The following is a 26,366-nucleotide window of genomic DNA, read 5'->3' as shown; positions in this document are numbered from 1 at the left end:
TCAAGGTCTCATGTCTCCTCTGTGTCGTGGAGTGTGTCAGGACATTGTCCCTGCAGCGGCGAATAGAGCTCTGTCACAGAAGGCCCACACCTGGCTTAACCGTTGGCCGATGGACAGACACGGGATGTTCCCACCCACCTTTCAATCATGGCGAATAAAGCTGCTATGAACATTCACAGGCATGTTTTTGTGTGGACGTATGTTTTCACTTCTCTTGGGTACACACCCAGGAGTGACATTGCTGGGCCATGTAAATTTTTCTACTAGTCACATTTAAAAAATAGAAACAGGTGAATTTCACTTAGGCAACATATTTTATTTAACTCAATATATCCAAAATAATATTTCAGCATGGAGTCAATATAAGAAAATTGATATATTTTACATTCCTTCTTTGTAACAAGTCTGTGAGGTCTGGTGTGTATTTCACTTACAGAACCTCTCAGGTCAGATGCTTCATTTTCATCAGAAAGATTTGATCTCTACTTAGATTTCATAAACATACCCCTTAAAGACTCCAGGTTGTTCCAAACATGATTGTAATTATGAAATTAAATTTAAATATGAGGGAATTAGGGGTGAGATGAAGACCTGGGTTCCTCAGGTGCACTGGCACACCTGTCAGTGTTTCCCCTGCAGGACTGGCAGCTCTGAACCACAGTTCTCTGCTGACCATGCACTTAGGTCAATCAAGGAGCTGCTGGAAATGCCAGCGCCTGAACCCCTCCCTGTGCCCATGCCCCCATGTCTTTGGGGTGGGTCCAGGAAGGGGTGTTTTTAAAGGATCCACAAGGTGATTCTGACTTGAGGCCCTGGGGAGGATCCCCGCCAGGGTCCTCACCCACTGGCACAGGAGGGAGGCAGTGGGCAGGCCCAGAGTGGGGTGGTCTCTGTCCCTCCTCCCTGCCCTCGGGCCCCTGAGCTGAGTGAGGATGACAGGGCAGATGGGCCTGTACCCATGTCAGTCCCCTCGGCCATGGAACAAACACCACAGACAGCAGACACAGAGGCAGAGAGCATGCTCACTCCTGTGTCCTTGCAGGCTGGGATGGGGCAGGTCCTTCTGGTACCACCTGGCGTGCAGACACCCTTTCCCCGTGTCCTCGCATAGCTGTCCCTTGGTGCATGTCTGTGTCCTCATCTCCTCTTATGAGGATGCCAGTCCTGTGGGACTAGGGCCACTCATATGGGCTCATTACTGCAGTCATCTTCTTAAAAGCTGTCTCCACACACAGTCACATCCTGAAGGGGTTAGGACCCCAACATGTGGATTTGGGAGACAGTTCAGCCCATAGCACCCTCAGATTGTTCTAGAAACACCTGATATGGGCATGAAGAGCCATCAGCCCCAGGTCCTTGGGGAAGTGAGTGCTGACATAGAGGACCCCCTGGCCTGTGGCTCTCATCTGCCCCCTTGAAGGCTCAGCTGCAAGCACTCTAGTCCCCAGTTCCCATTCCCCGCCTTGGCTTCTTCATTACCCCAGGTTGCCTGAATTGGGCACAGGCTGAGAGCTGCTCAGAACAGGGCTCCCAAGACCAACCTGGTTTCTGCTGGCCTGGCGGTGGGGGGGGCAGGGCTGTACTGGAGTGTGATGACAAGTGCTCTGCAGGGAAGGGGCTGGTGTGGCTGCAGGACGTCTTGCAGTCAGCATGGGATAAGCCGTGACCCGAGAGCCCCAGCTTTCCGCAGGGCTGGCTGCAGCTCTGCTCCCCATTATGGTCCTGGGGCCTGACTGGCGGGCGCTTCCTTTGGGGACATTGCCACATGAAGAAGGCTGACCAACGCTGGTCTTTGACACTTCTGCTTGGAATAGCCTCAGGTCGATTGTGCCCATGTTTCTTTGTTCAAAGCAATTCTCGGGCACATCCCTAATGTGTGGGAGGAGGGGCCTACCTCTAGGGAACACCCGAGTCCTGTGTAGAATAAGTCTGCATGGATGCCATTCCACAGATGCTTACAGAGTTGTCCCCACCCCTCAGCCTGGGTGCTTGGATCACATGTAAAGTGCTGTAGGTACTTGTATGCCTTTTGGGGGAAAGTGGTTTTTTTCCTTAAACTGTATTTTATTCTGTAGTCATAGCAAGTGATTTTAAAAGATTGTGATAAAATAGGCACAACATAGAAGTTACTATCTTAGTCACTAAGTGTTCAGATCAGGGCATTAGCACATTCACGCTGCAGTCCCACCTCCATCTCCAGGGCTTCTAGGGCTAACTCCATCCTCATCAGACTCCTGACATTTAAACGGGCTCTGTTCACTTGAAATTTTCTCCTAGTCACATTTAAAAAGCAAATGCATCAGTGGGTTAAGAGAGGCCAAGGCCTGTAAGTCCTGTGCTGGCAGGCCCAGCCACAGGCTGTGCCCCTCTCCTGCGCCTCTTAAAAGCTGGATCCTGTTTCAGTAACAAGCAGGAGGCATGTGTGTGTGTGTGAAAGGAAACTTGCCGTACCCCGCCCGGCCCTGCACGATCTCAGCAGAGGTTGCTTGATAGTGCATGAATTTTCTGTGCAAAAGAGCTCAGCTTAAGCCTGGTGGATCGTGAAACAAAAATTTTTCAGATGTGAGGTCCAGATTGAAGCTTGTCAGGCAAGAGGGTACCCTGAGGGTTCTGGGCCCCCCACCCTCAGGCCTGGTGTCTCCCCCAGCATAAGGTCCCCTTCTCTGAGCTCGGGACAAGCGGTGGGGTTGGTAGGGCAGGAGACACTAGTGGGGTTACCGGAGGAAATTGTTCCACATTCTCCCCAAAACTAGCTAAGAAGTAGTAGCAGATGTCAGTTCACTGTTAGCTTTTCGTTGCAGACTGAGATGTCTCTCAGCATGGTTGACCCCAGAGGTACCACCAGCTCAATGGTCACACCCAGGATGGTTCTCTATGGCTGCAATCGCAGTGGGCAAGGACGTGAGTGCTCTGGGCATGCTGGAAAAGACAAGAGCTGGCAATCAGGACAGAAGGCCACAGATTCAGCACAGCCTCCCAGTTGGCAGGATCCAAATTGGGCCTTCCAACCCTTTGCCTGGAGAGGCCCTGGGCTACCGGAATGGGCCTCTGGATAATGTGGGAAGGACCACAAGCCCCTTACTGCTAGAAAGGTTTTCTTTTGCAGATGAAGGTAAATGGTGGGAACTGGGCAAGCTCCCTGACCCCTGATGGGCAGGGAGAGGGGCTCACAGAGCTGGAGACAGAGAGAAGGAAAACCCTAGGAACTTCCCCTCAGTTTGGGCAGGAGCACCCCGACCCTCCAGCAGACTCAGTGGCTGTCTGCCATAAATGTCCACAGATGTGGGTTCACAGGCCTTCTCAGGCTGGGGCTGTTCTGGGTCTGGCTGCTCACCTAACAAGGCAAATCCAACCAGAGGTCAATGTCAGGGCCAGCATTTCCGAAACAAGGACAGGGCTGGGTGAGAGCCCATTGCTAACTCAGGCAGCTGCAGCCCTCACGCACGGGCGGTGCCCCCTGTCCTTCTCCTCCAGCTGTTGGGGTGGCCATTTCTGCCCACCCTTCCCTCGAGCTCTCAATTCTCCCAAAGAGGGTCACCTGGCTCCACATGGTGCTAGAGCAGTGGGGGCAGGGCCAGCCTTCCACAGGATGTGCGCCCCCATGGAGCCGGCACAGGGTGCACACAGACTGGACTGAGAGGGTTTGGCAGACCCAGAGTACAAGTTCCACACAGTGAGACGTGGCAGACGGTGGGTGAGAGCACTGCTGAGGGCACATGCAGGACCCAGGCAAGGCAGGAGGCTACCCAGGGGAGGGAAGTGGGGCACTTCCAGCAGCACACCGGGTCCTGCTGGGTGCTCGCCAGCACAAGAGGGGGACACGAGCTGGGGTGGGTGCACGACCCCCACCAGCCACAGTGCCACACAAAACACTCGACCACCTTTTCATCCCAAATCAAGGCTATATTTATCTTCACTGATTTACGTGAGAACATAGTGTTTAAAATAACCAAGGTCCACAAACATGGATTGAAAATACAGAATCAAATGAAGCAAATGGGTGCTGATGGCTGGACCAGAAAGGCTGGAAGCCCACGGACACAGCTGTGGATGCCAGGGAACAAGAGGGGCGTTGGCAGGACAGTGACATCCAAGTGGTTATGGAAGCAATACTAGAACCAGAAGGAACCCAAGCCATGGCCTTCACTGGTGGAGGCATGACACTAGGACATGCCAGATATCTGCTGATGGCCTTCAGAAGGATTAATGGGCAGAAGTGGGATTTTTTTTGTGATCAACCATTAGACTCTTCACCTCTAAACTGGCACAGATTCTGAGACCACCACACAATCAGCATGAGGGTCAGTGTCCTTGTGGCCAGAGCTGGCCAGTCCTGAGCCTGCAGCCCAAGGGTGGTGCCCCTAGGGCTGGAGGCCACTTGTGGTTGGCTGGGGGAACTTTCTTCCCTAGACAGCCCATGTGTCCGCCTCGGGGCGCTTGCATAGTTGAAGGGTCCTTGCTGCAGTTAAAGGGAGCATCTCCAACTGACAGCGAATGGGTTTCTGTGATCGTGTTGAATGGATAACCAGAGGGGTTTCTAGAAACTTTTGTACAAAGTCTACCTAGGTTAAGAATTTAATGTCATATAGTTATATTAACAGACTATTTACACTTGTTTCATTTGCTTTTTTAAAAAAACAAACCAAAAAAGAAATCCTCTTACACTTCTGCATAAGGCAAAAGTAGTTTTGTACATTAGTATTATTTTAATATACCTCTGTAGCTTCGGTTCTAAGTACCGAGAAGGGCCAGGGCCCAGCCTGAGTGGGGGCCTCACAGTGCGCTGGACAAAAGGGCCGCGTTTTCTCCATAAATAAGACAAAAAAACCCTGGGGCTCTGGAGAGGGATCGGAGGCCATTAAGTTGCAAATTCGAAAGAAAAATAAAAAAAGCAAGTTTCTTTTTTGTTCTTTTAAAATGTCTAAAGAGCACAAAATTGAAAAAAATACAAATCTATTAAAAACGCTTCTCGCCTGTGGGAAAAAATGTACAAATTGGATTTTTATCCAGGGCTTATCTCAAGCTCAGACAACAGAAAACCACCCCGAGAAGCTGGATTTTAAAGCCCCGATTCCGCAGGCGCGGTGGGTGCAGGGCCTCCGGACCGGCGGGGCGGTGCTTGTGGGAAGCGCGGCTCCCGCCCCGTCCTCTACCGCGCCTCCACCTCGGGGGCCTTACGGGACGGGGAGTAGTCGCGCGCCTCGCCCGACGGGCGGCCCCCGAGAGACGTAGTCCTGTTGCGCGGCGGCCCGGGAGGTGCAGGGGACCCAGCCGCAGCCACTAGGGGGGGCGGTGCGCCGAGCGCGGCGGCGGGCGGGGGCCGCGCCAGAAGCCCGTTGTGCAGCGCGGCGGCGGCAGGCCCGAGGCGCGGGTAGTGCAGGGGGCCCAGGGCGGGCAGGGCCGTGGCGCCGTCCAGGGGCGCGGCCCGCGCGCGCTCCAGCTCTTCGCGGCGCGCCGCCCGCAGGCGCTCGGGGCTGTAGTCGTGGGGCTCGCGGTCGCGGTAGGGGCACTCCGGGGGCTCCAGGAGGGCGGCGGGGCCGGGGCCGGCGCCGGCGGGCAGGGCGCGCCGGGGCAGCTCCAGGCCGCAGTAGGGGTCGCGCAGCGGCTCCCAAGAACAGCTCAGGCGCTCGCGGGCCGCGGGGCCCGGGCCAAACGGAGGGGGCGCGGGGGCTGCGCGCTGCGGGCGCGCGTCGTTGTCCTCCCTGCGCTCCTCCTTGACCTTCACATCGCCCTGGGGCCGCTCGGCCGGCGCCCCAGGCGGCTTCCCCGGCTCCCGGCCCAGGAGGCCGGCCAGGCGCAGGCTGTCGCCCAGGGCCGCCTTGCTGAAGGGCGACGGCGGGCGCGCCACCAGCTTGGGGCCGTCCTCCTTAGTAGGGGAGCAGCTCTCCTTGATGCGCGGCTCGGCCTCCCGCTCTGCAGGGACCCCGGGCCGGCCCAGCTCGCCCTGGCCCCGGAGCAGGATGCTGCTGGCCGGGAGGCCCATGGGGGCTGCAGGCGAAGCTCGGCTCCGCAGGCGCGTCTTCTCCAGGAGGTCCCTAGGGGCCACAACACAGACCAGACAACCGGGCTCAGCCCAGGGGCAGGACCGGGAGGCCCCAGCAAGCTGTTTGTCGTTAAGCTCCCACCTCAGCGTGCGTGGCCATCGACCTCTGCTGTGACCTCAAGATCCTTGGAAAGTCGGGGGGTCCCTTCAGCACCCTGGGCTCCTGTGGAACTGCTAGGGGCATCTGCCAGTATGGTGACGGGAAGCCCTCACTCCACCCTCGCTCCAGTCGCTAAACTAGGAAACAGACTTTGCCGCAGGGTCCCGGAGCACTCCACGCAAGCCCGAGCCGCTCAGCCTGGGTCAGGGCCGACTGCCAGTGAGAAACTTAGGTTCCCAGTCCACTTGAACGGTGCCCTGGGATCTGTCAGAAGTGTGCACAACCTGGCCACGGGCCCACTGTCCTGTCACAGGTCACGGGTGGGGTAAACGCTAAACCACTAGGCACCACTTCCTGGGCTGCTGGCCCTCTGCCCCTGAGCCTGGGGGCAGGGAGGGCATAGCCCCCAGGGCTGGTGTGGGTCCAACCCTTGAGGGCTGGCTCCTTCCCCTTCAGCACCCCCAGACGCCCCTATTCCACCCTCCTTACCAACTGGACTCTCAGCACGACCACCACCCCACGGAACCCTGTCTGAGGGCTCATGGGGCTGCAGTGCCCAGGCCCCAGCAGGTGGCTGTCTGCAGTGATTGTGCCAGCTCTACAGGCTGTGGACAGGCCCTGGCTGCCCCCTGGTGTCCTGCCCGGGTCCTGCCACCTGTGTCTCCATCATCTGATGCACTGACTCAAGGGCACTCTTAACCTTGCCTTGCTCCCCCTCCATCTCCACTGTGAGCCCCCAGCATTGCCTGGCACATAGCGGAGTCCTCTCATGAAATGCCCAAACTCAGGATTCAGGGGGAAAGTCGGGGCAAAGGACCTGGCAGAGGAGCTGAGTCAGAAACCATCCCCTGCTCCTGCCTCCTCAGGACCCTCAGGACCCAGACTCTGCTGCTGATCCCAGAAGGTGGGAACCACCTCCCCAACCCCTGCCTAGCCCTATCATAGCCTTTAGGGAGCCAAGCTTAGCCTCCATCCTTCAGGCCAGGGGATAGACCTGGCCCCTCCAGTGGCTCAGAAGCCCCTACCCTGGGAAGCAGCCTCCTGTCCCACGCCAGCAGCATTCTCTGCCCACTCCCAGCTGGGTGAGTCAGACCACTCCCCTCGTCATCTGAGCTCCCCACAGGGGTGAGGGACCACCATGGCCCACACACCCACTGTCCTTCCACTTATTCTGCTAGGGTGGGCCGGTGCCCCGAACGGCTCCTGCCTAGATCCTGCTCCAGCAGGGGGCCTTCCCTGGGGCAGAGTGTGGGGCTTCTCTCTCCCTTGACCTTTCCCCACCCTGACAATGCAGTCTCCAACCCATCCTAGATCTTGAGGGCAGAGCTGGCATAGAGCAGGTGGGAGGCTGAAGTGCTAGGAGGGTCCTGGCAGGAAAGGTGGGGAGGGGACTGAGGGGTGGGGTGAGGGGAGGCAGGGGGCCCCACTCACCGCTCGTGCTCCTCCCTGCCCTTGTCTGGCTCCCGGTCGTGGTTGGTCAGGGCTGAGACCCGCTCCGTGTCGGTGGGCTTGGGCCACGGGGGCGGTGTGGGGAAGGAGGCTGGTGCCCGTTGCAGACGGTTCCAGGGCTCGTGGGGGCTGGGAAGGCCGTGCAGTGCAGAGCCCTCCTTGGGGGCAAAGATGCTGCCCCCTGGAGCTGGGGGCGTGGGCATGTAAGGCCAGGCCATTGAACCCTATATTCCCATGCTGTGGAACCACAGGGCTGCTGTGGGGGAGCACACATTCCTGTACCCCATGCCCACACTGCAAGGAGTGTACCCCAGGGAGGGGACCGGAGGATACACAGCCCAGACCCAGATGGACCAGTGTACCCCAGGGAGGGGACCAGGAGGTACACAGTCCAGACCCAACTGCATGTTTGAGGAGGCAGGTGCACGATGGGTTACTTACTTAGCATGTGGCCGCCCAGGCCCCCGAAGGCATTGCTGCCCAGGCTCCCAAGGCCCCCAAAGGTGCTTGATCTGCTGAAAGGGTCTGTGGGGCAACTGGGGCTCAGGCGTCTGTGTGGCTGGTGCAGGGCTCCCACCTGACTCCACCTGTTCACTGGGTGCTCCCTCAGAACCTGGCAGGGCCCACCTATACAAACTCAGGGTTCTTGGGGTCACCTCCCCACCCACCTGTCACCCCAGCCTTGAGGTCTGTAGAGGCAGCCAGCCAGCCAGCATAGACCTCAGGAGACACCTACCTGTCAGGTGACCCGTGGATAGGAAGCTGCCAGGATGCGTCGAGGGTCCGAATGGGTTGGTGAGGGGATGGGCCGCACCTAGCAGGGCAGGTTAGTGGAGCCCTGAGTGCACATGGGCTTACTATGGCCTGTTCCTGGTGGAGGGGGGCATTCCAGCTTCCTCTGGGGACCTCTAACTCCCACTCAAAGCAGGTGGGAGGTGGCCTTTTTTCTCTCCCCAGGATCTGGAGAGCTCCAAGGGGGAGGAGGATGGAGATGCTGCAGGCAATGGACTCCCAGAGGAAAGAGGTCAGAGAGAGAGTCCAACACTGAGCCTTTGGGGGCCACTCCTGAGCCAGTGGCCCTGAGGTCTGCAGCTGGGAGCTGAGAAATGGCCCTTAAAAGTGTGTGGGGCTTGGTCCTCATGGACAGAGTCACAGCTACTGAGGATGGCAGCTCCTGTGGTGTGCCCACAAGCATCACTATGGCATTAGCCTGTCACCCCATCCAAGGCTCAGCCCTGGCTTCCTCAGTGGGCCCCAGAACTGAACCGAGAGCAATTGAGTGGGGCATGGGCCCTGATAAGGGGCTGTTGGGCTGAGGGGCTGGTCCTGCTGTTTGGGGGGCATGCCCCCTTCACGCTAGAGAGTGGATTTCTGGTGAAGACTGCTGGGCGCCCATGTCCCTCCAGCTCGCTCTGCCTTGGAGACCCTCACAGTGGGGCATTCATGTCTTCCTGCTAATGGGCTGCCCCAGATGAGCACCTCCCTTGGGGACATGCAGTTTCCAAACCCACAGAGCTCTGACTGGACAGCTAACCTCACTTCTAAATGATTCATAAGTCAAATCAAACCAGAAGTGAGAAAATATCTTGCCCAGGTGCTAACAAGGGTGGAGCATCTGGGTGCACAGAGTGTGGCTAGGAAAATGTGGCACCTGGGAAGCAAGCGCCATGAGAAAAGGCCCAGCCTGCCGGCTCAGGGAGTTAGGAAGGGGCGTCAGACAGACGGAGCAGGAGTAAAGGCACAGGCTGGGAAGGAGGAAGGGGCACAGCTGCAGGCTGACGGCCAGGGTTTCACAGGCTGGTCTGTGTGGGATGCTCAGCTCTGCAGAGTGGGCTAGAGGCCACAGCCTGGGCCCACACTGAGCACATGTCCTGCAGGCTCCAGCCTGAGCAGGTTGTTGCCTGCCAGGGATTGAGGCCCTGGTGGGAGGACTGCTGTTTATAGGGGGCCTAGACACGTGGGAGACCTCTCTGCCCAGGCTGGGGTCTGGAGAACACCAGGATGTTGGAGCAGGGGACTGGGAAGAGCCACCATGCTTGTGAAGCTGGCCTGGGTGACCCTGTCTATGCCCACCACTCTAGCCTGCTGACAGGGTCCCACCCTCACACGTCAGAAGTTCCTGTGAAAGGGGAGGGTGAGCATTTGAGAGGCCAGAGGGCAGGGAGGGTGCTCTGAGGGGACACCCTGCTGGGTCCTGGAGGAGGGCACAGATCTGGGCTGTGAAGAGGACACAGCGACCTTGGAAAGGCCAGCACAAGGCTGGGCACTTGGGTTGCAGGAGGCTCCATGCCTGATAGGTAGGCCTCATCTATCTGAGGTACTTGTGCAGATGTGGTTTATGCTGAGTACCTGCTCTCCTGCTGCAAGTCTGTGGTTTTGCTGTGTGCAGGCAGAGGTGCCTAGTGACTGGCCCCCAACAAAACCCTGCGTGCTGGGTCCCTGTTGCTGCGGCTTCTTACTGTGTGAGGGAAGCCATCCTCTGGTCATGTGGGAATGGCATCCTGCCCACCCTGCCCACACACCTTTTCCCTCCGACCCAGCTTCACTGTGGAGCTGACTTAGGCTGAGACCCTTTGCCTAGGGAGTGGTCCTAATGAATCCTGGGACCTGGGGGTAGTCCTGGGGACCCCAGCACAGCAGGATTGTGGCGTGGCTGCTAGGGTTGGTGAACTTGGGGGTTCTGGGGTAAGGTTCCAGCCAATCTGAGAAAAGCCAAATCCAAAAGAAAAGCCAGGTGGGAGGGGAGGCAGCCTGCAGGCATCAGAAATGGGACCCCAGAGAGGAGGGGGCGCCATATGCAGCACTGAGCAATAAGCCCTGGAAGAGTTTCGGGAGGAGGGCAGAACCAGTGAGAGGGACCATACTGAAATGTGTTCGGAAAGTCTGCCCGAGCACCCGGAGCCAACCAGCCCACAGGACACCCCTCCCTACCCCCCGTAGCCCTACCCGAGCTAGAGAAGAGGGGCCGGGCCAGGTCCTGCGGGTAGTGAAATCCGGCGAGCATGCTTGGGGCAGGGGACCTGCCGAACAGGTCCAGCTTGGTGCCCACTTCCAGCTTGTGGGGGTCCAGCTGCATCTGGTGGGGGACAGAGCGAGTCCAGGGGATGCCATCCTGCGAGGCACCCAAGCCTGCAGCTGGGGAAGACTCCAGACCACCAGCGGGTAGCCAGGCAGTGTCCCACCTGCCCCCAAGACTGCAGGCAGGAAGGTGGAGAAAAATGGGGATCCATCTGAATGTTTCATTGGACGCAGGAAGAGGGGATGTTGTCCCCACACCCTGATGATGAGATCACTCAGGGTGCCTCACTTATCGTCTGAGGGCCGTGCTTTTCCACTTGGACGCCAGGACTACACTGGAATACTTACACCTGTGTTTAGGTTTTTTAACATCGAGTTGGAAGAGCACACCCACATACTTGAGTGTCTCCAAATATGATTACAGGCATCTCAATTACTGGATTTAGCATCAGAATTAAAATTAAGGAAACCAAAGGGCCTGGCTCCTCACTGTGAGGGCCCTTCCTGGGTCCACCCAGCCTGGCTGCAGCCCCCATGCAGCCTGCCTGCCCTCCAGCCCTGCAGTGTGCTGGGTGAGCAGAAGTGCTTTCATTGGTGGCTATGACAGAGGGGCGCTCAGGCCTTACTTAGAGGTGCCCTCACGACGCTGCTCCTTGTGAGGGATGCCCCTGAACCCTTCACCATGCTTTGTAGGGTCCTGCCTGAGCATTTCTTGATCAAAACACAAAGTATTTTGTTATAAACCCTTTTCTGTTGTTTTCTCTTTAATGTGATGTGACCTTTAATAAAAGCTGTGCATGGAAGTACTGTGTGATGGCAGTAAAGAGCATCAGGACCCTTCTGTGATGGGGGCACACCCCACCCAGCCCTTCTGCAGCACTAAGGATCCACCTCCCATGCTGTCTCTTCCTGGCATCATTCTAGTACCTGCCTGGAGCCCCACCATACCAGGGGCCTGCCTGGCACCATCCCATTGCATCTGAGTCCCTCCCAGGAAGCACATCAGCTCCATGAAATCCAGACACACTGCTGGCATGCCATAAATGCCTGAGAGAAGGGCTAGGGGCAGGCCAACACCCACAGGGAGCCAGGGCTCACTGAGGTGGGGACCTCCCCACTGATGGCTGCTCCTCCCCCCAAGTCCCGCCTGGGTCACTGTGAGCAGTTTAGTGGCCCCCCACCCACCCACCGTGTTTTGGCCCTACGCACACAGTTACACCTCCCTGGCTCTGACTCCTCACAGCCAGGCCCAGCATCCAGGAAACCATGTAGCTAACATCTGAGTCTTGGACACATGCACTCATACGTGGACACCAGGAGGACGTGGTCCTAAATGGATGTGTCGGAGAGGCCCGCCTGTTGGCCCACAGGCAACAGCTTGCTCACCTTCACCTTCTGCTGGTGGTGGTAGATCTCCCAGGCAATCTGCACGTGCACAGCACACCACTTCCCGGGTTTCTGCGACACCAGGCCACTCTAGTTGTCATGGGCTTCCCCAGGGCCATCAGGAGGTACCCAGAGTCCTCCCCAGCCACAGACTCTCCAGACCCCCTCCTCCCACGGGCCCCACACACTCACCCTGACCACTGTCCGGTATGGGTCGGACACCTGTCACCGACAGAGGGGAGCATTAGGTCCAAGTTCTGCGGCAGCTAGGCCCCAGGAGGGTAGGGACAAGCCCTGTTGCTGCCACCAGCCTACGTGGGCCCCCACCGCAGCCACCTACCCCAGGGGCTTTCTGGTAGAGGGGGTGAACAGCACTGGCCCGGCCAGTTACCTCGATGGGGCTTGAAGTCTGAGAGGAAAAAAAAGCAGGCATCAGCCAGCTTCGGAGCCCTCCCAGCCCAGAGACCCCACCATACGGCCCCGAACGCTGCCACCTAGGGGCTGGCTGGCCTCCAACCGTCCACAGAGCAGGGCTCTTTGAGAAAGGAGGACGGCCTCTGGATGCTGACTGCCTGGGTGGGGAAGGTGGTGGGGGCTGAGGCAGCACCTCCAGGGAAGGCAACAGTACAAGCCCAGCCTCCCTCCTGCATATGCACAGCCCTGAGCCTGCCCCACCCAGACTCACCACTGGGATCCTCTCCTGCGCACCCCACCTTAAGGGTTCCCAGCTGAGTGGCTAGGAATGTAGGAAGCTCAGCTATGGCAGTCCCAGGTGCCAAGAAGGCCCTGCCAGGCTAATGTCTATAGACTGGTGGGCCAGAGGGTCAGGGGGGTTCTGTGTTGAGACCAAGGCCCTTTGGGGTACATATGTCCAGCGTCCCCTCTGTATGCTGCCACCTGCCCCAGCGATTCCTCTACCACAGAGACCCAAGCCCCTTCCCACCATGGGGCCACACAGCAGACATGTCCTACACAGCATGGGCAGCTCACACCAGCACCCGATCACCGTGGACATCCCCTTTCTCACTTCTGGATGCCCCAACTCCCCCTGCCATGGGAGTAGCTGGTACCTTGGGCTGAAAAGCACCCTGCAGGGACCCAAAAGGTCCTGGGTGTGGGAGCAGGGTTGGCAGTCCAGGGATGGCAGAGGGGAAGGGCGGGAAAAACTGCAGGAGGAAGAGAAAAGAACATTCCAGGGCAGGCAGGTTCTGAGAAGTCTCTGGACCCCCAAAAGGCCTTGGTGCAGGTGCAGCCCTGCCCTCCACCCCACTGGCCTGGCCAGCCCCGGTGCCCACAGGACACTCACGTTGGAATGTCGGAAGTAGGGGCTGTCCAACTTACACGCATACTTGTCAAACTGGAAGGCAAGGCAGTGGAGTGAGGTCCCTGCATGCTGATGCCTTCTACAGAGCCCAGCACCACCCACCCACCCAGCCAGGCATGGCCAGGATGGCTGTCCTGCAGCCTCCTGCTCCCCGAGGGTGCAGGCACCTTGGCCCTGAGCTGGCCTCGCAGGGCCCAGATCCTCAGACTGGGTGCGGCCCCTCCCTGTTCTAAAAGTCCACCCACAAAGGCACAAACTCGTCCATGGGCAGCCAGTGAGGCAGCTGCAGCCTGGGTGGGGGGGCATGGAGCCCAGGGCTGGCGGTCAGCTGCGGGACATCGGCTGCGACTAGCTGGCTGACCCAGAGCCTGGAGAGAGCAGAGGGGACTCTGCCCGCATAGCAGCTGGCTCAGGAGATGCAGCCTCGGGGCCCAGAGAGCATGGGAGGGGTCCTGGTCCACATGGCCTCTCCATCCAGTCTGGGTCTCCAGACCTGTGGCAGGACCAGAGAGGACTGTGAGGCCCAGGACCCCACATGGCGCAGCTGGGCCCAAGGCCATGTCACATGTGTGTGGACATGGGCACCAGCCTAAGCCTAGGAGAACGACTGGGGAGGGGGCCTCAGAATGACCCAGGGGCACAGAGATGGCGTCAGCCTGCGTGCGTGCGGAAAGCGTCTGTGTGTGCCTGCTGCGTGTCCTCCGCCCAACTGCCCGCCCGCCGCTGCCCAGGGCCTACGCACCGGCAGGGGTGCGGCGGGCGGCAGGAGAGGCGCTGGGGGCAGCCCCATGGGGAGGGGGCCGAATGTGTGTTGGTGCTGGTGTGTGTGCTGGTGTGTGTGTTGGTGCTGGTGGAACTCTGCCCGCTGCAGCGCCCCTGGGCCCAGGGTGGCGCCGGGCCGCTCGGCGCTCTGCACCAGAAAACGCGCGTTCAGCTCTTGCCTGAGCAGCTCGTGATCTACAAGAGAAAAAGAGAGAGAGACAGAGAGGCACGTTGGCCGCGGGCTCCCGGCGGGGCGAGGCGGATAGTCACCTGGCACTCCCGGTTTCGGCAGGCCAAGCTGTGGTGGCCGCCCGCCACGTGCGGGCCCCAGGGTGGAGGTAACAGAGGTGCCTGTGACCAAGTACCAATCAGAATCCTCGCATGAGGCTGGCAATACATGATTGGCTGGCTGAACGAGATCAACAGGCTGGCATCTGAAGGCAAGAGAGAACAGTGTGAGCCGCAGGCCGCCCCAGGCAGGCCCAGGATCATCCCAGCACTGCAGTGCCCCCGACTTGGCTGGGCTGACTCACATTGTAGAAAGAATTTGGGATAAGACCCCCCAGAGAATCCTTAACGACCTAAGACTCAGCCTCAAGGGGGCTCTGTCAGAACCATGCCAGGGAGGCGGGAAGGGCTGGCCGCTGTTTGTCACGAAACTCTCCACTCCACCAAGGCATGAGGGGTGGGCAGACATGGTGGCCCCAAGATCCCTCAACACCCCCAGGTTGCCTGGCCAGGCTTGGCCAAGCCCAGAACACAGTGGGCATGTGTGTGTCATGTCTGCATACATGTGCACAGCCCAGGCCCAGGCAGGAAGCTTCCTCTGCATAGAGTGGTGGGACCTGAGAATGGTGGTGGGAGCCACGGTCATGGTTGTCTGGGACTCTGGGAGAGGAGTAGGGAGGGAGGCTGTGCCCGAGGCTGGCACCCTCCCCAGGGTCGCCCCCCAACCCACCAGGGCAGAGGACAGCGGGGTGGAGGGGACACGACCCTGGCTGATGAGCAGCACCAGGACCTACCGGCGGGGTGTCCTGGGATGACCAGGCTGTTGGCCGGCAGTGCCGGGGGCGGGGGCAGTGTTGGGGGCGCAGCGAACATGGCCGCGCGATGCTGGTGCTGGGCCTGCGAGCGGAGCGCCAAGTGTGAGGTAGAGAGGAGGGGGCCCGGCCCGGGCGGCGGCAGGGGTGCGTGCTGGGAGAGCCCAAGGCCGGCGCTGCTGGCACTGCTGCTCCTGCTGCGGGGATGGGGGGCTCAGTGCGCGACCGCCCCCGGGGCCCCCCCCTCGCCCCTCCCCGGCGCCCACCTGAGGCCGTGCAGGCCGTTGTGCGAGGCAGGGCCCTGGCCCAGGGGGACAGGCACGTGCGCTGGGAGCGGGGCCCGGGGGGGTGCGGGCGGCAGCTGCCGGGGCAGGCGGGTTGGGGTTAGGGCCTCCTTCTTGACTGGTGGGCTGGCTGGGGCGCCAGGCGTGGGGCCAGTAGGGGGCAGGAAGGGCGGTTCAGTGCTCAGCTCGCGGCTGCGCTCCAGGCCTGAGACCTTGGTTCCTGTCCCGGCCTTGGCCTCGGGCGGCTCACCCAGTGTGGAGCCTGCAGAGAGAGGAGCCTGGCTCTAGGTTTAATGCCATCCACAACCTGTGAGAGGTCCTGCAGTGGCCCCCATTTCTGATGGGGATAAGGCAGGGGGTCATGTACCTGAGGGAGGTCCCAGCAGGGCTGAGCCCCACACTCACTCCCCAGGGGCTGGGGGAGGGGCTACCACAGGGCAGCTCCTTGGACTTGGTCCCCCACCCAGGGAGGGCCCCCCTCGGCCAGGGAGTGTTCTGTCCACTGTAGTCCCAGCGTGGGGGCACTATGACCCCATTCTATAGACAGGTGCCCTGGGAGGCCTTGTGGGCAGGACCAGTGGACAAGTCTGCAGGAACCATTGCTACAGAGCTGTCCTGCCTTGCCCAGGCTTAGCCCTGCCCCTGCTTCCTCACGGTTTTCCTGGGCAGGGGGTGGGTGGGTGCTCCTCAGTAAATCACTGCACCTAACTCCTACCTCAGGATCTGCACCTAGAACTTGACCTGAGACATGCCTAACCTGGGCCCAATCTGGCCCCTCCCACACTGACTTCAGGAGTGTGCCTGTGCGCCTTCCTGGTGGCCTGGAGCCGAGGCCAAGGGACACACTTACCTTTATTGGCTCCAGGGGTAAAGAGCTTCTCTGAGCCCACAGATGCCTGCAAGAGAGATGGGGGTCAGTGGTGGGAAGCCAGGTGAGCCTGGCCCTCACCCTGGCCTCTAGGAAGCAGTTCTGGACAGGTTTTTGGCGCACATGGGCCACCTGGTTGGCCCGGTGGAACGTGTCATTCTGCATCCACAGCCTCACATGGGAGGCAATGATGCCCAACCTGGCTGCAAGCTGTCACTTGGCCTGTGGGCAGGGACTCAGGAACCTAGATGCCTCCTGGCAGTGCCAGCATGAGGGAATAGAGCAGAGTCCACCATGCTGCCCTCCCCCAGCTAGGGGCCGCCCCACTGCCTGTGGCTGGGATGAGGCATTGAATGTCTGGGATAGAGCACATTGCTCCATGAAGACCTTTTCTTCCTGCTGTTTTTTTTAAATAGCTCTATTGAGATATAATTTACCCAATGAAGGCATACAGTTTAAGGGTTTTTAGTGCATACACAGCTACAAGCAGCCGTCACCTGGTCTAGACCATCTTCATCACCCCAGAAACCTCTAGGTCATCAGCTATCCCCAGCCTTGCATCCCAGCCCTGTACACCGCTCTGGTGTCCACAGAGGCCCCTGCTCTGGACACCCAGGTGGAGAAAGCATCCGGTGGCTGCTGCTGGTGGGGGGACCTCACCCATCAGGACAGCTACTGTTGAAGAGCAGAGAACAGCAAGTGCTGGTGAGGACATGGGAAACTGGACCCTTGTCCATGGCTGGTGGGAATGTAAAATGGTGCAGCTGCTGCAGAGACCAGTGTGATGGCTCCTCAAAAAACTAAACGAGACATCCCCATATGGTCCAGCAATGCCCCTCTTGGGTCTACACCCAAAATAACTGAAAGCAGGGACTTGAGATTTTTGCACACTCATGTTCTCAGAAGCAGGATTCACAACAGCCATGAGGTGGGAGCCACCCAAGAGTCCACTGACCCCTGAGTGGATAAACCAACATATCCATCCACTCGGTGGAACTTTATTTGGCTGTAAAAGGAGGAAATCCCAACACCTGCTACATAGGTGGACTGTGAAGGCATGGGGCTCAGTAAAATAAGCCAGTCCTAAAGGACAGACCCTGTATAACTATGTACATGAGGTCCCTAGGTCATCAAACTCATAGACAGAGAGCAGGACGGTGGGGGCCAGAGTCTGGGGGAGGAGGAGGGGTTAGTGTTTCATGGGGACAGAGTTCATTTTGGGAAAAAGAGAAAGTCCTGGAGTCGGAGGTGGGGAAGCTGCATCACACATGAATGCTCTAATGCCCTACTGATGTGCACTTAAAGTGGCTAGATGGCAACTCTTACGTGTATCTTTCCACAATAAGTAAAAATTAAAAATAAATAAATAAATAAACACACCAGCAGGATGGAGCTTTCTGAGCAGTGATGCTGTCTGACCATCGTGGTGGGCTGGCAGTCATGTGCTCGTCAAAACGCATCAAACTGTACACTTAAGATAGGGAGCTTCCCCCCCATACAAACTCAGGTGCGGCAAAGCCAGTTACAAGATGCGGGACTGACAAAGGAACAGATGAGGTCAGAGAAAACAGAAATCCAAACAGACCCAGCACTGTGAGCCTGTGTAGGCTGCACTCTCAGGCCTGAGCGGAAAGGGCGGGTCATTCTGATGGACATGGTGTGACAGGAGCTTCTTGAAAAAGGGAAAGCTGAGTCCATCAGAATAATTCCAGACCAACCATGGATGTAAATGTGAAAAGCAAGACCACGAATGTACCATGAAACACCTTGGTGCGGCACTCCACAATCGTGCTGGAATGGGTCCAGTCTTCCTACTACTATCCAAAAAACCCAGCCCAGGAAGAAAAGAGGACAGCAAATGGCCTGATAGTCCCCAAATGGCCCTGTGTGGCTCAGAGCCAGGAGAGAGGCTGCCACAGCCCACTCAATCCCAGAGAGTTCTGACCAGGTAGGCAGAGGGTGTCTGGCAGACATGACACGGCCCAGGTGGCCATGATCCACGGTGGGGAAGGTGTACAGGCTCCACTCACCCTGGGTGTGAGTGTGGGCAGCAGCACACAGCTGGGTCCTTCCTGCCAAGCCTGCCAGACCCCGGGGGCTACATGTAACCTCCTCATGCGCCAGCCAGGGCCAGGACGTGGAACACCATGCTCCCATGCAGGGTGCCACACTGCGAGCTCTCCTTGCTGCTTTGGTTTTTCTGGCACTTTTACATGATGAGCAGCAACAGTTACAGTCCCTGGATTTGCCTTGCCCCTGAGAGTCCTCATGGGGACGAGGGGTCCACCAGAGCTGGGGGTCTACAGAGGCAGGATGCGGAGGGGTGTCAGACAGCTGCCTGCCTGTCCCCCAAGGGAAAAAGGTTTGTCCGTCTGCAAAGAAGTGATGTTTCTTCAGGACAAGTGCCCACTCAAAGACTCAGAAGTGGGTCCTGTGGTCACCCCATGTGAGGTTATAATGTAGTGCCTGGGTAACAACTGTTTTTATAGTTTTTACCTGGTCTCATTACTACTCTCCCTAACTCTCCATATGGCAACCAGGAGTCTTTTAAAACCAAATCAGAACAAGCCACCCTGGGGATGAGAACATGCCAGCGTGTCACCACTGACTCAGACTATATTTTGCACCTGGCCTGCAGACCCCGAGAGGCCTGTCTGGGCCTCCGACCTCACCTGGGACCAACACTCTAATCCCCAGTCCCACTCCATGCCTTTCAGGCTTCAGCTGTGTCCCCCCTGGCCCTCCTGGGACCCCAGCCTGATGGTGCCCCTTCCTTGGCACTGGCTTAAATCCTATCTGCCTGCTGGGCTACCTCTCAGCTGCCCTGGACCCACACGAGGCAGGCACGGTATGCTGGGCAGCACAGGTGCCCTCAAATGAGAGGAGTCAGCACGCGGCTGCTCCCCACTGAGGCTACTCCCTTAGGGTCTTATTCACCAACACTGACACCCCTTCTGGGCCAAAGGGACATGTTATGGGCTGCTTGCTGGCAAGAGTCCTCAGCTCGGTGGCACCGACAGTGGCTCTTTCCCTGCACTGGCATTAAAGGTGGCACTGCCTTCCTGAGGGCATGCATGAGGCCTGTGCCCACCTGCCAGCAGCCAGGTCCAGGTATCCTCAAGGGTGGGTGGGGGAGAAGGAGCTGGTGTGAGACTCGGGTACCCTGCTCCCCCTTCTGACATGGGCATCCCCACCTGAACAAGGCGGGTATCAGAAGGAAACCCTGCAGTGAGTCACAGAAACAAACTCGTGTGCTCCTGTGGGGTGTCCTTTGGTCCCTGCCTGGGGGGAGGCCACGTGCCTGGCCCTGGAGGCACTGCCTTCAGCTCTGGTTCAGTTCCAGGCCCGGGGGCCACAGCAGGAAATTCCAGGACCAGGAGGTGGCACCCCAGACACTGGGAAAGTCAGGGAGCAGAGAAGGGGTGGGCTGCAGATGAGGGGGAGCATCTTCCCCACCCCACCCTGGGCCTCCAGCCTGGCAAAGGCAGCAGGTTAGGCCACTCACCTAGGCCCATCCTGTACCCACGCCCCTCCAGTGCCAGAGGGGGTGCAAGTTAAAGTTTGCTCCGGGAAGTTGAGGGATCCAAGTCCCCACAGGGGTCCAACATGCTTCCACCACACAGCAAGACCAGAGTGGATGAAGCCAGTGCAGCCATGCCCACCCAGGGAGGCTCTGAGCAGAAACCCAACTGCACCCTCAGCTCCGGAGACCTCTGCGGGGCCGTGGCCCGGGTTCCAGTACAGGCAGAGGTGCCCCTGCTGAAACTTGCTGGGGCACTCTGTCTCTCGGTTCCTTCCCCTCCAGGAGAAGGGGTCTGGAGCTAACCAGCTAAGCCAGTGGAGGTGGGTAACCGGGGCAGCTGCCAGACCTGTGCTGATGATAAAACTTTCAGAGAATTACCTATTGGGATGTGACCCATGTGTGCTGGGGCGATCACATTCTCCAATCCCAGTAACAAGCTGGTGCAGGATGTAAGGAAGGGGTCACTCCGGGCCCAAATTACCGGTGGGAGATCCCCGGGCTGCAGTGCAGGTTCGGGGTCTCGCTGGAGGCGGAGATAGGGGCGGGGAGCGAGGGCCAGCACTAACTCCCTTAGGTGCGTAGACCCGGCCGCCGGTGGAGGTCACAGCGCCGCTTTGTCTGCGAGGACCCGACTCGCGGGCAGCCTCGGCCCAGAAAAGCAGCACAGACTCCGCCGGCCGCGCCCCGCCCCAGACAAAGAACTCCACTCGGGGCAGGTGAGCACAGCGGGCGCCCGAAACCCCGGACGCCAATGCTTGATGAGGCGCAGACAAAAGCGCGCGTCCCCCCACCGTAGGCCCCCCAGAGCTCTGGCCGAGGCTGGGGACACTCTGCAGGGCTGCACACCGTCCTCCTGCCGCCACGTGCGCCCCGGTGCGCAGCCGGCGTCTCGCGCGCCCAGCTCCCAGGGGAGAAGGAGTAGGCAGAGCGCCGGGGGCCTCTCCTACGCCCCGTTCCGCAGGAGGCGGCGGGTACTCTCTAGACCCGGGGCCCACCAGCGCGCACTCACCGCGCGGGCACCCCGGGTTCGGCGGGCTCTGCCGGTGATCGCCGGTAGTCCCCGGGCGGGAGCCGGAACTGGAGCCGGGCGGCATGGGCGCGGGCGGCGGAGCGCTGGCCCCCCCGGCCTCGGCCCGTCGAGTGGTCTCTCTCTTGGCGCACCCTGTTTAGCCCGAGCCCGGGCCGGGGGCGCGCATGCCCGCGTTCCAGCTCGCGCGCTGGGCGGCTCTCCGAGCGCGCGGGTGCCTTCCGCGCCGTCGGGCGCGGCGCGGGCCGGAGGCTACAGCGGCGGCGGGCGCGCTGCTGGCGGGCGCGCAGCGGTGGCTGGAGAGAACGGGCGGCGGAGGCGGAGGCGGTGGGCGGGGCGCGGGCAGGCCCAACTAATCCAGCCCCGAGGCGTGGATCTCCGCGGGTCCCAGTGGTCGCCGTCCAGTCCCTGCCTCGCCCCAGGTCGCGGCGCGTAATGCCGGCTACGCCCAGAGCCCTAAGGGCCGCCGGCTCTGACTCACACCAACAAGTTATGGGCACTCCTATGCCCAGTTTACAGAGGGAAACCGAGTCACGGAGGAGCTGGGCCTCACAGAGCCCCCACATCTGTCAGATGTCAGGTCCGTCTTCCTGGGTCTGGGTCTCGGTTTGTCCAGCTGTGAAACGGGGATGCAAGGCAGGAGAATGGGCCCAAGCAACTGCTGTGCTGCTACTCCGTGCGGGGAGGGCAAATTTGGATCCAAGTGGGACCACGGCCCCACGTGAGTCCAAGTGTGTGCCGGCCACCCACCCAGAGTTATGGGGAGGGCACATTCCAGATACCTGCACAGATGGAACACCAGGACGCCAGCAGCACTCCCCATCTTGATACGTGCTATAAAGAAGCCCACGCAGGACATGGGGAGATGGAGAGCCCCCATGGGGCTGTGGTACAGAGGTCAGCTCTGGTGGGTACCCAGGGACTAGCTGCTTAGAGCCCAGGTTCAGGTTCTATGCAGCCCTGCTTCAGGTAGGGTAAATCATTCATTGGCAGCCACTCAACCAGACTGGGGGAACCAACTTCAGAACCTTATGGGCTGGACCAGCTTTCCTTTTCAAAGAGTGGCTAAATAAACACGACTATACACATATCCCTAGCCCACAGGAAATCTCCAAGGGTACAGGAGAAATGGCCTGCCAGCCTCTAGCCCTTTTGGTCTGTTTGAATTATTTACCAAACGCATGTATTCCCTTTACCTAACTCTGCCAAAAAAAATTAAAAATAAAAAAAATAACCTAATTCTCCAAAGTCCTGCTGTTCCTGCCATAAAAATAGCAAATACAGCACATGCCATGTCAAGCACCACACTAAATGCCCCGTAACTGTGAAGTCATCGGGTCATCACGCCCATGCTTTGAGGACACACTACTAGCATGCCCATTTCACTGATGAGGAAGCAGAAGAGCAAGGTGACTGACTGGAGGTATGCAGCTGGCAACCGTAAGTCTGACTGTAGTGTCCACAGGCTTAGCGAAGACATTCTCGGCCTCTGGGAGGGCAACTGAGGGATTTGGGACTCGGGATTCTTGTGGGGGCCACTTTGCCTCATGGGTGGGTGTCTGCAGGCCTGAACACCCCTCACCCAACATGTGGTGCCCCAGCAGGGTCATGAGCTCCTGCACATGGCCTTTGGCTGCAAAGCCTCTGGCAGCGAAGAGGAAAGATGTCCATACACTGGGGTGTCCCAATCTGCCTCTCTGTTCAGTAGCAAAAGCATCATGGAAGAATCTCTGAATATTTTACATGGCAGAGTGATTAAGGTTGCAAATCAGCTGACCTGGACATGTGAAGATGACCCAAGTGGGTGCAGTATGATCCCAGGGTCCGGACAAGGAGGAGGGAGATAGAAAGAAGCTGCCCTTTGGCTGTGAAGTGGAGCCTAGGGATGCGACCCTCCAGAACCCAGAAAAGGCTTTCCCCTGGATCCCCAGAGGAACCTGCTCAGCCTGCATCTCAACCTAGCCCAGTGAGACCATGCTTAACTTCTGGGTTCCAGAACTGTAAAGTGACCAAAGTGTGTTGTTTTCAGCCATCAATTTTTGGTAATTCGTCACAGCAGCCCCAGGAAATGCATACATCACATCCAGGACCCCCGAAGAGGGATCAGGTTGCAAAAGGACCAGCCCTGGGGCACGGTGCATCCAGTGCCTGTCCACAGGCTTGAGTTCTGCTCACAGCCTCCTGGGAGCAGCAGTAAACCAGGGAAGCAGGGCAAGTGTAGATGGGTGGGGGGAACAGGCAGGGTAGTGTGAGCAGTGGTGGCAGCAGCAAGCATGACGCTGAATGGTGGTTAGAGAAGTCTTCCCGAAGAGGGGCATCTGAGCTGAGACCAAGCTGAGGTAGCTCTGGAGAAGAGCCTTCTGGGAGGTCTAGCAGCCTGTGCAAAGGCCCTGAGGCAGGAGCAAGATGGGCCAAGTGGGAGCCTTGCTGGCCATGCGGGAGCACCGGCATTGGTGTTCTGGGTTTAAGCAAGAGAAAGATGGGATCCTTAAGACCTGTCTGTAGGATTGGCCTTAGAGCTGGGGAAGCAGGGAGCCCAGTTGGGAGCTGTGATATGGGAATGCGAGGGACCAGGTGGTGGGCCTCTCCTGAGATAGGACAGGTGGAGTTCTGCGGGTAGTGACTGGAGTAGGTCAGCTGGGAACTGTGAGGACTGGGGGCCTGTGTGCAGTCACCCCTCTCCCAGTGGGGCCTCTGGAATGGGGGGGAGGGGAGGACAGAGGACCAGGCTGAGCAGTCATCCCTGCCCTGCTGTCCAGTGTGTCCCTGGCAGGCCCCACCCACCTAGGGGTGTCATATCGAGTCCCAAATAGAGCTGCTGAACCCTGAGGGCCCCTGAGGGGTGCTACACTGCCATGCCACCTACTGAGGAGAGGCGAGACCAGTGGCCAGGCGGTACCACTCTCCTGTGGGCTGGAAGCCTACCCCTGTGGTATGGAGTCCAGGCCAGTGGGGGTGGGGAGAGCAGGCAGGAACTGAGTGGCTATGTGGAGTAAGCCCTGGCATCTGGTGGGAGCACCTGAGAGACCCTCTGTCTAGGGGGGAGCAGTCCCAGCTGGGCCAGTCTGGGACAAGTCCTGGTGCTGGCAGGCCAGTAGAGGCCCCAAGGTGCCCTGCTCCTCTGTTGGGCCGCTTCCATGCAGACCGACTATGGGACAAGCCCGTCCTCACTGCAGACATCATTTCAGAGCCACCTTGCCCCAGACAGGCCTCTAAGAAGCTGCCCTCCTTGGGATAGCACCTCTGAGCCCTGCCCCCTGGTTTGGAAGCAAAGTTAAACTTTCAGAACCCAGGCAGGTTTCCTTGACTTTGTTTAGGAAGAGAAGTCACTGTGATGTGGAAGATTTAAAAAGGTTAGGAGTTTAGAAAGAAATGGAGCAGGAACAGATTGTCAAGAGAAATAATGTCAACCTTCCATCCAACAGCCTGATTCACTTAGGGCCTGCACAGTATGGTCAGGGCACAAGCACCCAGAGCTTATGGTTCAACAACCAATATGGTCACTGCACCTGTCATCCTTATGTGGAGCCAAGGGAGGGGTGGCCATGGGTACTTGGAGGGAATGCCCACCCCACCTCCATAGTCACTGGGCACCTGGCTGCTGGCTCCCTCAGGGCTCCTCCCTGGAGGGCAAGTGAATGCAGGGGTTGCAGGTGAAGGTATGTCAGCTGTGTGGCCAGGGACAGGCCTATGGGAGGAGCCAGTGCGGCTGGGGGCACAGGGAAGGGGATGGGGGATAGGCTTGCTAGGTTCTGGGCCCCACTCCCACCAACCAGCATAGGCTCCCAGTCTCAGCCCTGGCCACCTGGGCGTGTGGCCTCACACAGAAGGCTGAGACTGGAGCCTGGACCCTCTCAGCCAGGCTGGCAGGCTCAGCCGAGGTGAGGGCATTGGGGCAGTGGTGGAGTCCAGGGAGGGTCCTCACTGACCAAGTGTGTCCATCGTGGGTGTCCACAGTGTTGGGAGAAAAGCAAAAGCCATAAAAACCTACAAAAGCTCAAGAACTGGCTGACCGTGGATGAAATCAGACCCTGCTCCATCAGTCAGGAAATGCAAATGGAGGCAAAGCCATGGGGTTGGGGGTGGGGAGGTGGGGGGTTCAGAAGTGCCAGTTGCCAGAGACGGGGTACTTCATGGAACTGAAGAAACCTTTCAGGAATCTTTGGGGGTGGGGGTGGGAGGCAAGCTCTGAAGGCAAAAGAACAGTCTCAAGGACAGAGTGGAGCTGAGGGGCTTCAAGGCCGCAGCCCTCCCCGCCCCCGCACAGGACGCTCTTGGCCACCTGCTGTCCTCAGTGCTGGCCATACAGCCCTTGGGCATGTGCTGCCCACAAGGTGGACATGAGCAGGGGGTTGGGGCAGTCTGCTGCAGGGGCTGAATGGTGGCCTCAAAAGGAACGTACCTAGGACTTTGGCATGTGATGTATTAGGAATTAAGGTCTTTGCAGGTGAGATTAAGGTAAGAATCTCGAGATGAGATCATCCTGGATTAGGGTGGCACCAAATCCAATGTCTGTGTCCTCTAAGGAGAGGACACAGACATGGCAGGAGCCACGTGGTAAAGGAGAGAGAGACGAGTGACCTGGCCACAGCCAAGGATGCCAGGGGTCACCAGAGGCTAGATGAGGCCAGAAGGAGCCTCTTGAACCTTAAGAGCATAAATTCCCAAGTTTCAGTGGCTGGTGTGTGGCACTTGAGTGCACTGGGGCACGAGGTGGCCATTAACCGGATCATGGGTGGAACATGTCCTCAGCCAGGATCCAAAGCAGAAGCCGTAAGGGTTCCAAGGGGCCTTCTGAGGGCAGGGCTGGGTGCAGGGCAGCCCGTGTCAGGAAGGGTGTGTGAGCATGCCCTGCACATGTGTATGAGAGTGCACTGTGGTGTGGGCATATGCGTGCACACATGCGATGCATGTACGCTCATGCACACATGAGCACATGTTCATGTTCATTGGAATCCTTGCCTCCACCGGTGGCCACAGGTGCCTCATGACCCCCAATTAGCAAGGAGAAAACAGAGGGTGGGGGGCTGGCTGCGGGAATCTAGCCCACAGAGGATCCCCTTCTCCCAGCCCCCATGGATTCCCCTCAGGCCAGGGTTCTGCCCTCCCACAGGAGCTGCCTGTCTGCCCCATCCCCATTCCGCAGCCCCTGGCTGAGGCCAGGCTGGGAGCACAACCCAAGGAGGCCCTGGCCAGACAGACAGACATCCCTTAAGGAGGCTGCGGCCATAAGCAGCCACCTGGCCAGGCCACTAGGGCAGATGGCAGCCAGTCCAGGCCCAGCAGGCTGCCTAATGAGCCCCACACAATTTTTCAACCCATATTTTTCCAATAAAAAAGCAGTTACACACCAACCACAGCCTTCAGGAGGGCCATCTGGCCGCCTAGCTCCAGAGCATTCTGGCTCCCTCCCCACCAGCAGCTGAGCGCCCAGAGCAGAGGGAGGGCTGGGGTGAGACATGGCAGCGGTTGGGTAGGCAGGGAGCACTTCACTGGGGAGGGGTCTCTGGTCTATCAGGAGAGGTATGGGTGGGCATTTGCA

The 26,366-nt window shown here is 58.9% G+C and overlaps 1 protein-coding gene across 8 annotated transcripts in view; it reads right to left on the bottom strand.

Moving 5' to 3' along the window:
• Positions 1 to 3,882: 3,882 nt before the first annotated feature.
• Positions 3,883 to 26,366, bottom strand: part of FBRSL1 (fibrosin like 1) — a 72,838-nt gene continuing 50,354 nt past the window's right edge. The window contains exons 6-20 of one of the 8 annotated variants that reach the window (XM_037014043.2): positions 16,257 to 16,302; positions 15,389 to 15,668; positions 15,105 to 15,319; positions 14,448 to 14,516; positions 14,063 to 14,277; positions 13,303 to 13,353; positions 13,067 to 13,162; positions 12,388 to 12,405; positions 12,189 to 12,218; positions 11,997 to 12,068; positions 10,539 to 10,668; positions 8,329 to 8,406; positions 8,034 to 8,117; positions 7,575 to 7,779; positions 3,883 to 6,035 (exon numbers count right to left, since the gene is read on the bottom strand). In XM_037014043.2, coding sequence (XP_036869938.1) covers positions 5,150 to 6,035; positions 7,575 to 7,779; positions 8,034 to 8,117; positions 8,329 to 8,406; positions 10,539 to 10,668; positions 11,997 to 12,068; positions 12,189 to 12,218; positions 12,388 to 12,405; positions 13,067 to 13,162; positions 13,303 to 13,353; positions 14,063 to 14,277; positions 14,448 to 14,516; positions 15,105 to 15,319; positions 15,389 to 15,668; positions 16,257 to 16,302 — 2,475 coding nt within the window. In that variant the 3' untranslated portion in view covers positions 3,883 to 5,149. Of the gene's footprint in view, positions 6,036 to 7,574; positions 7,780 to 8,033; positions 8,118 to 8,328; positions 8,407 to 10,538; positions 10,669 to 11,996; positions 12,069 to 12,188; positions 12,219 to 12,336; positions 12,406 to 13,066; positions 13,163 to 13,302; positions 13,354 to 14,062; positions 14,278 to 14,352; positions 14,517 to 15,104; positions 15,320 to 15,388; positions 15,669 to 16,256; positions 16,303 to 26,366 lie in introns of all 8 variants that reach the window. The other 7 variants (XM_037014042.2, XM_017649412.3, XM_037014045.2 and 4 more) reach the window with 7 other exon arrangements.

Source organism: Manis javanica, chromosome 15, assembly GCF_040802235.1.
Source record: "Manis javanica isolate MJ-LG chromosome 15, MJ_LKY, whole genome shotgun sequence".
In the NCBI taxonomy this organism is placed as follows: Eukaryota; Metazoa; Chordata; class Mammalia; order Pholidota; family Manidae; genus Manis; species Manis javanica.
This window is presented reverse-complemented; position numbering and strand designations above follow the sequence as displayed.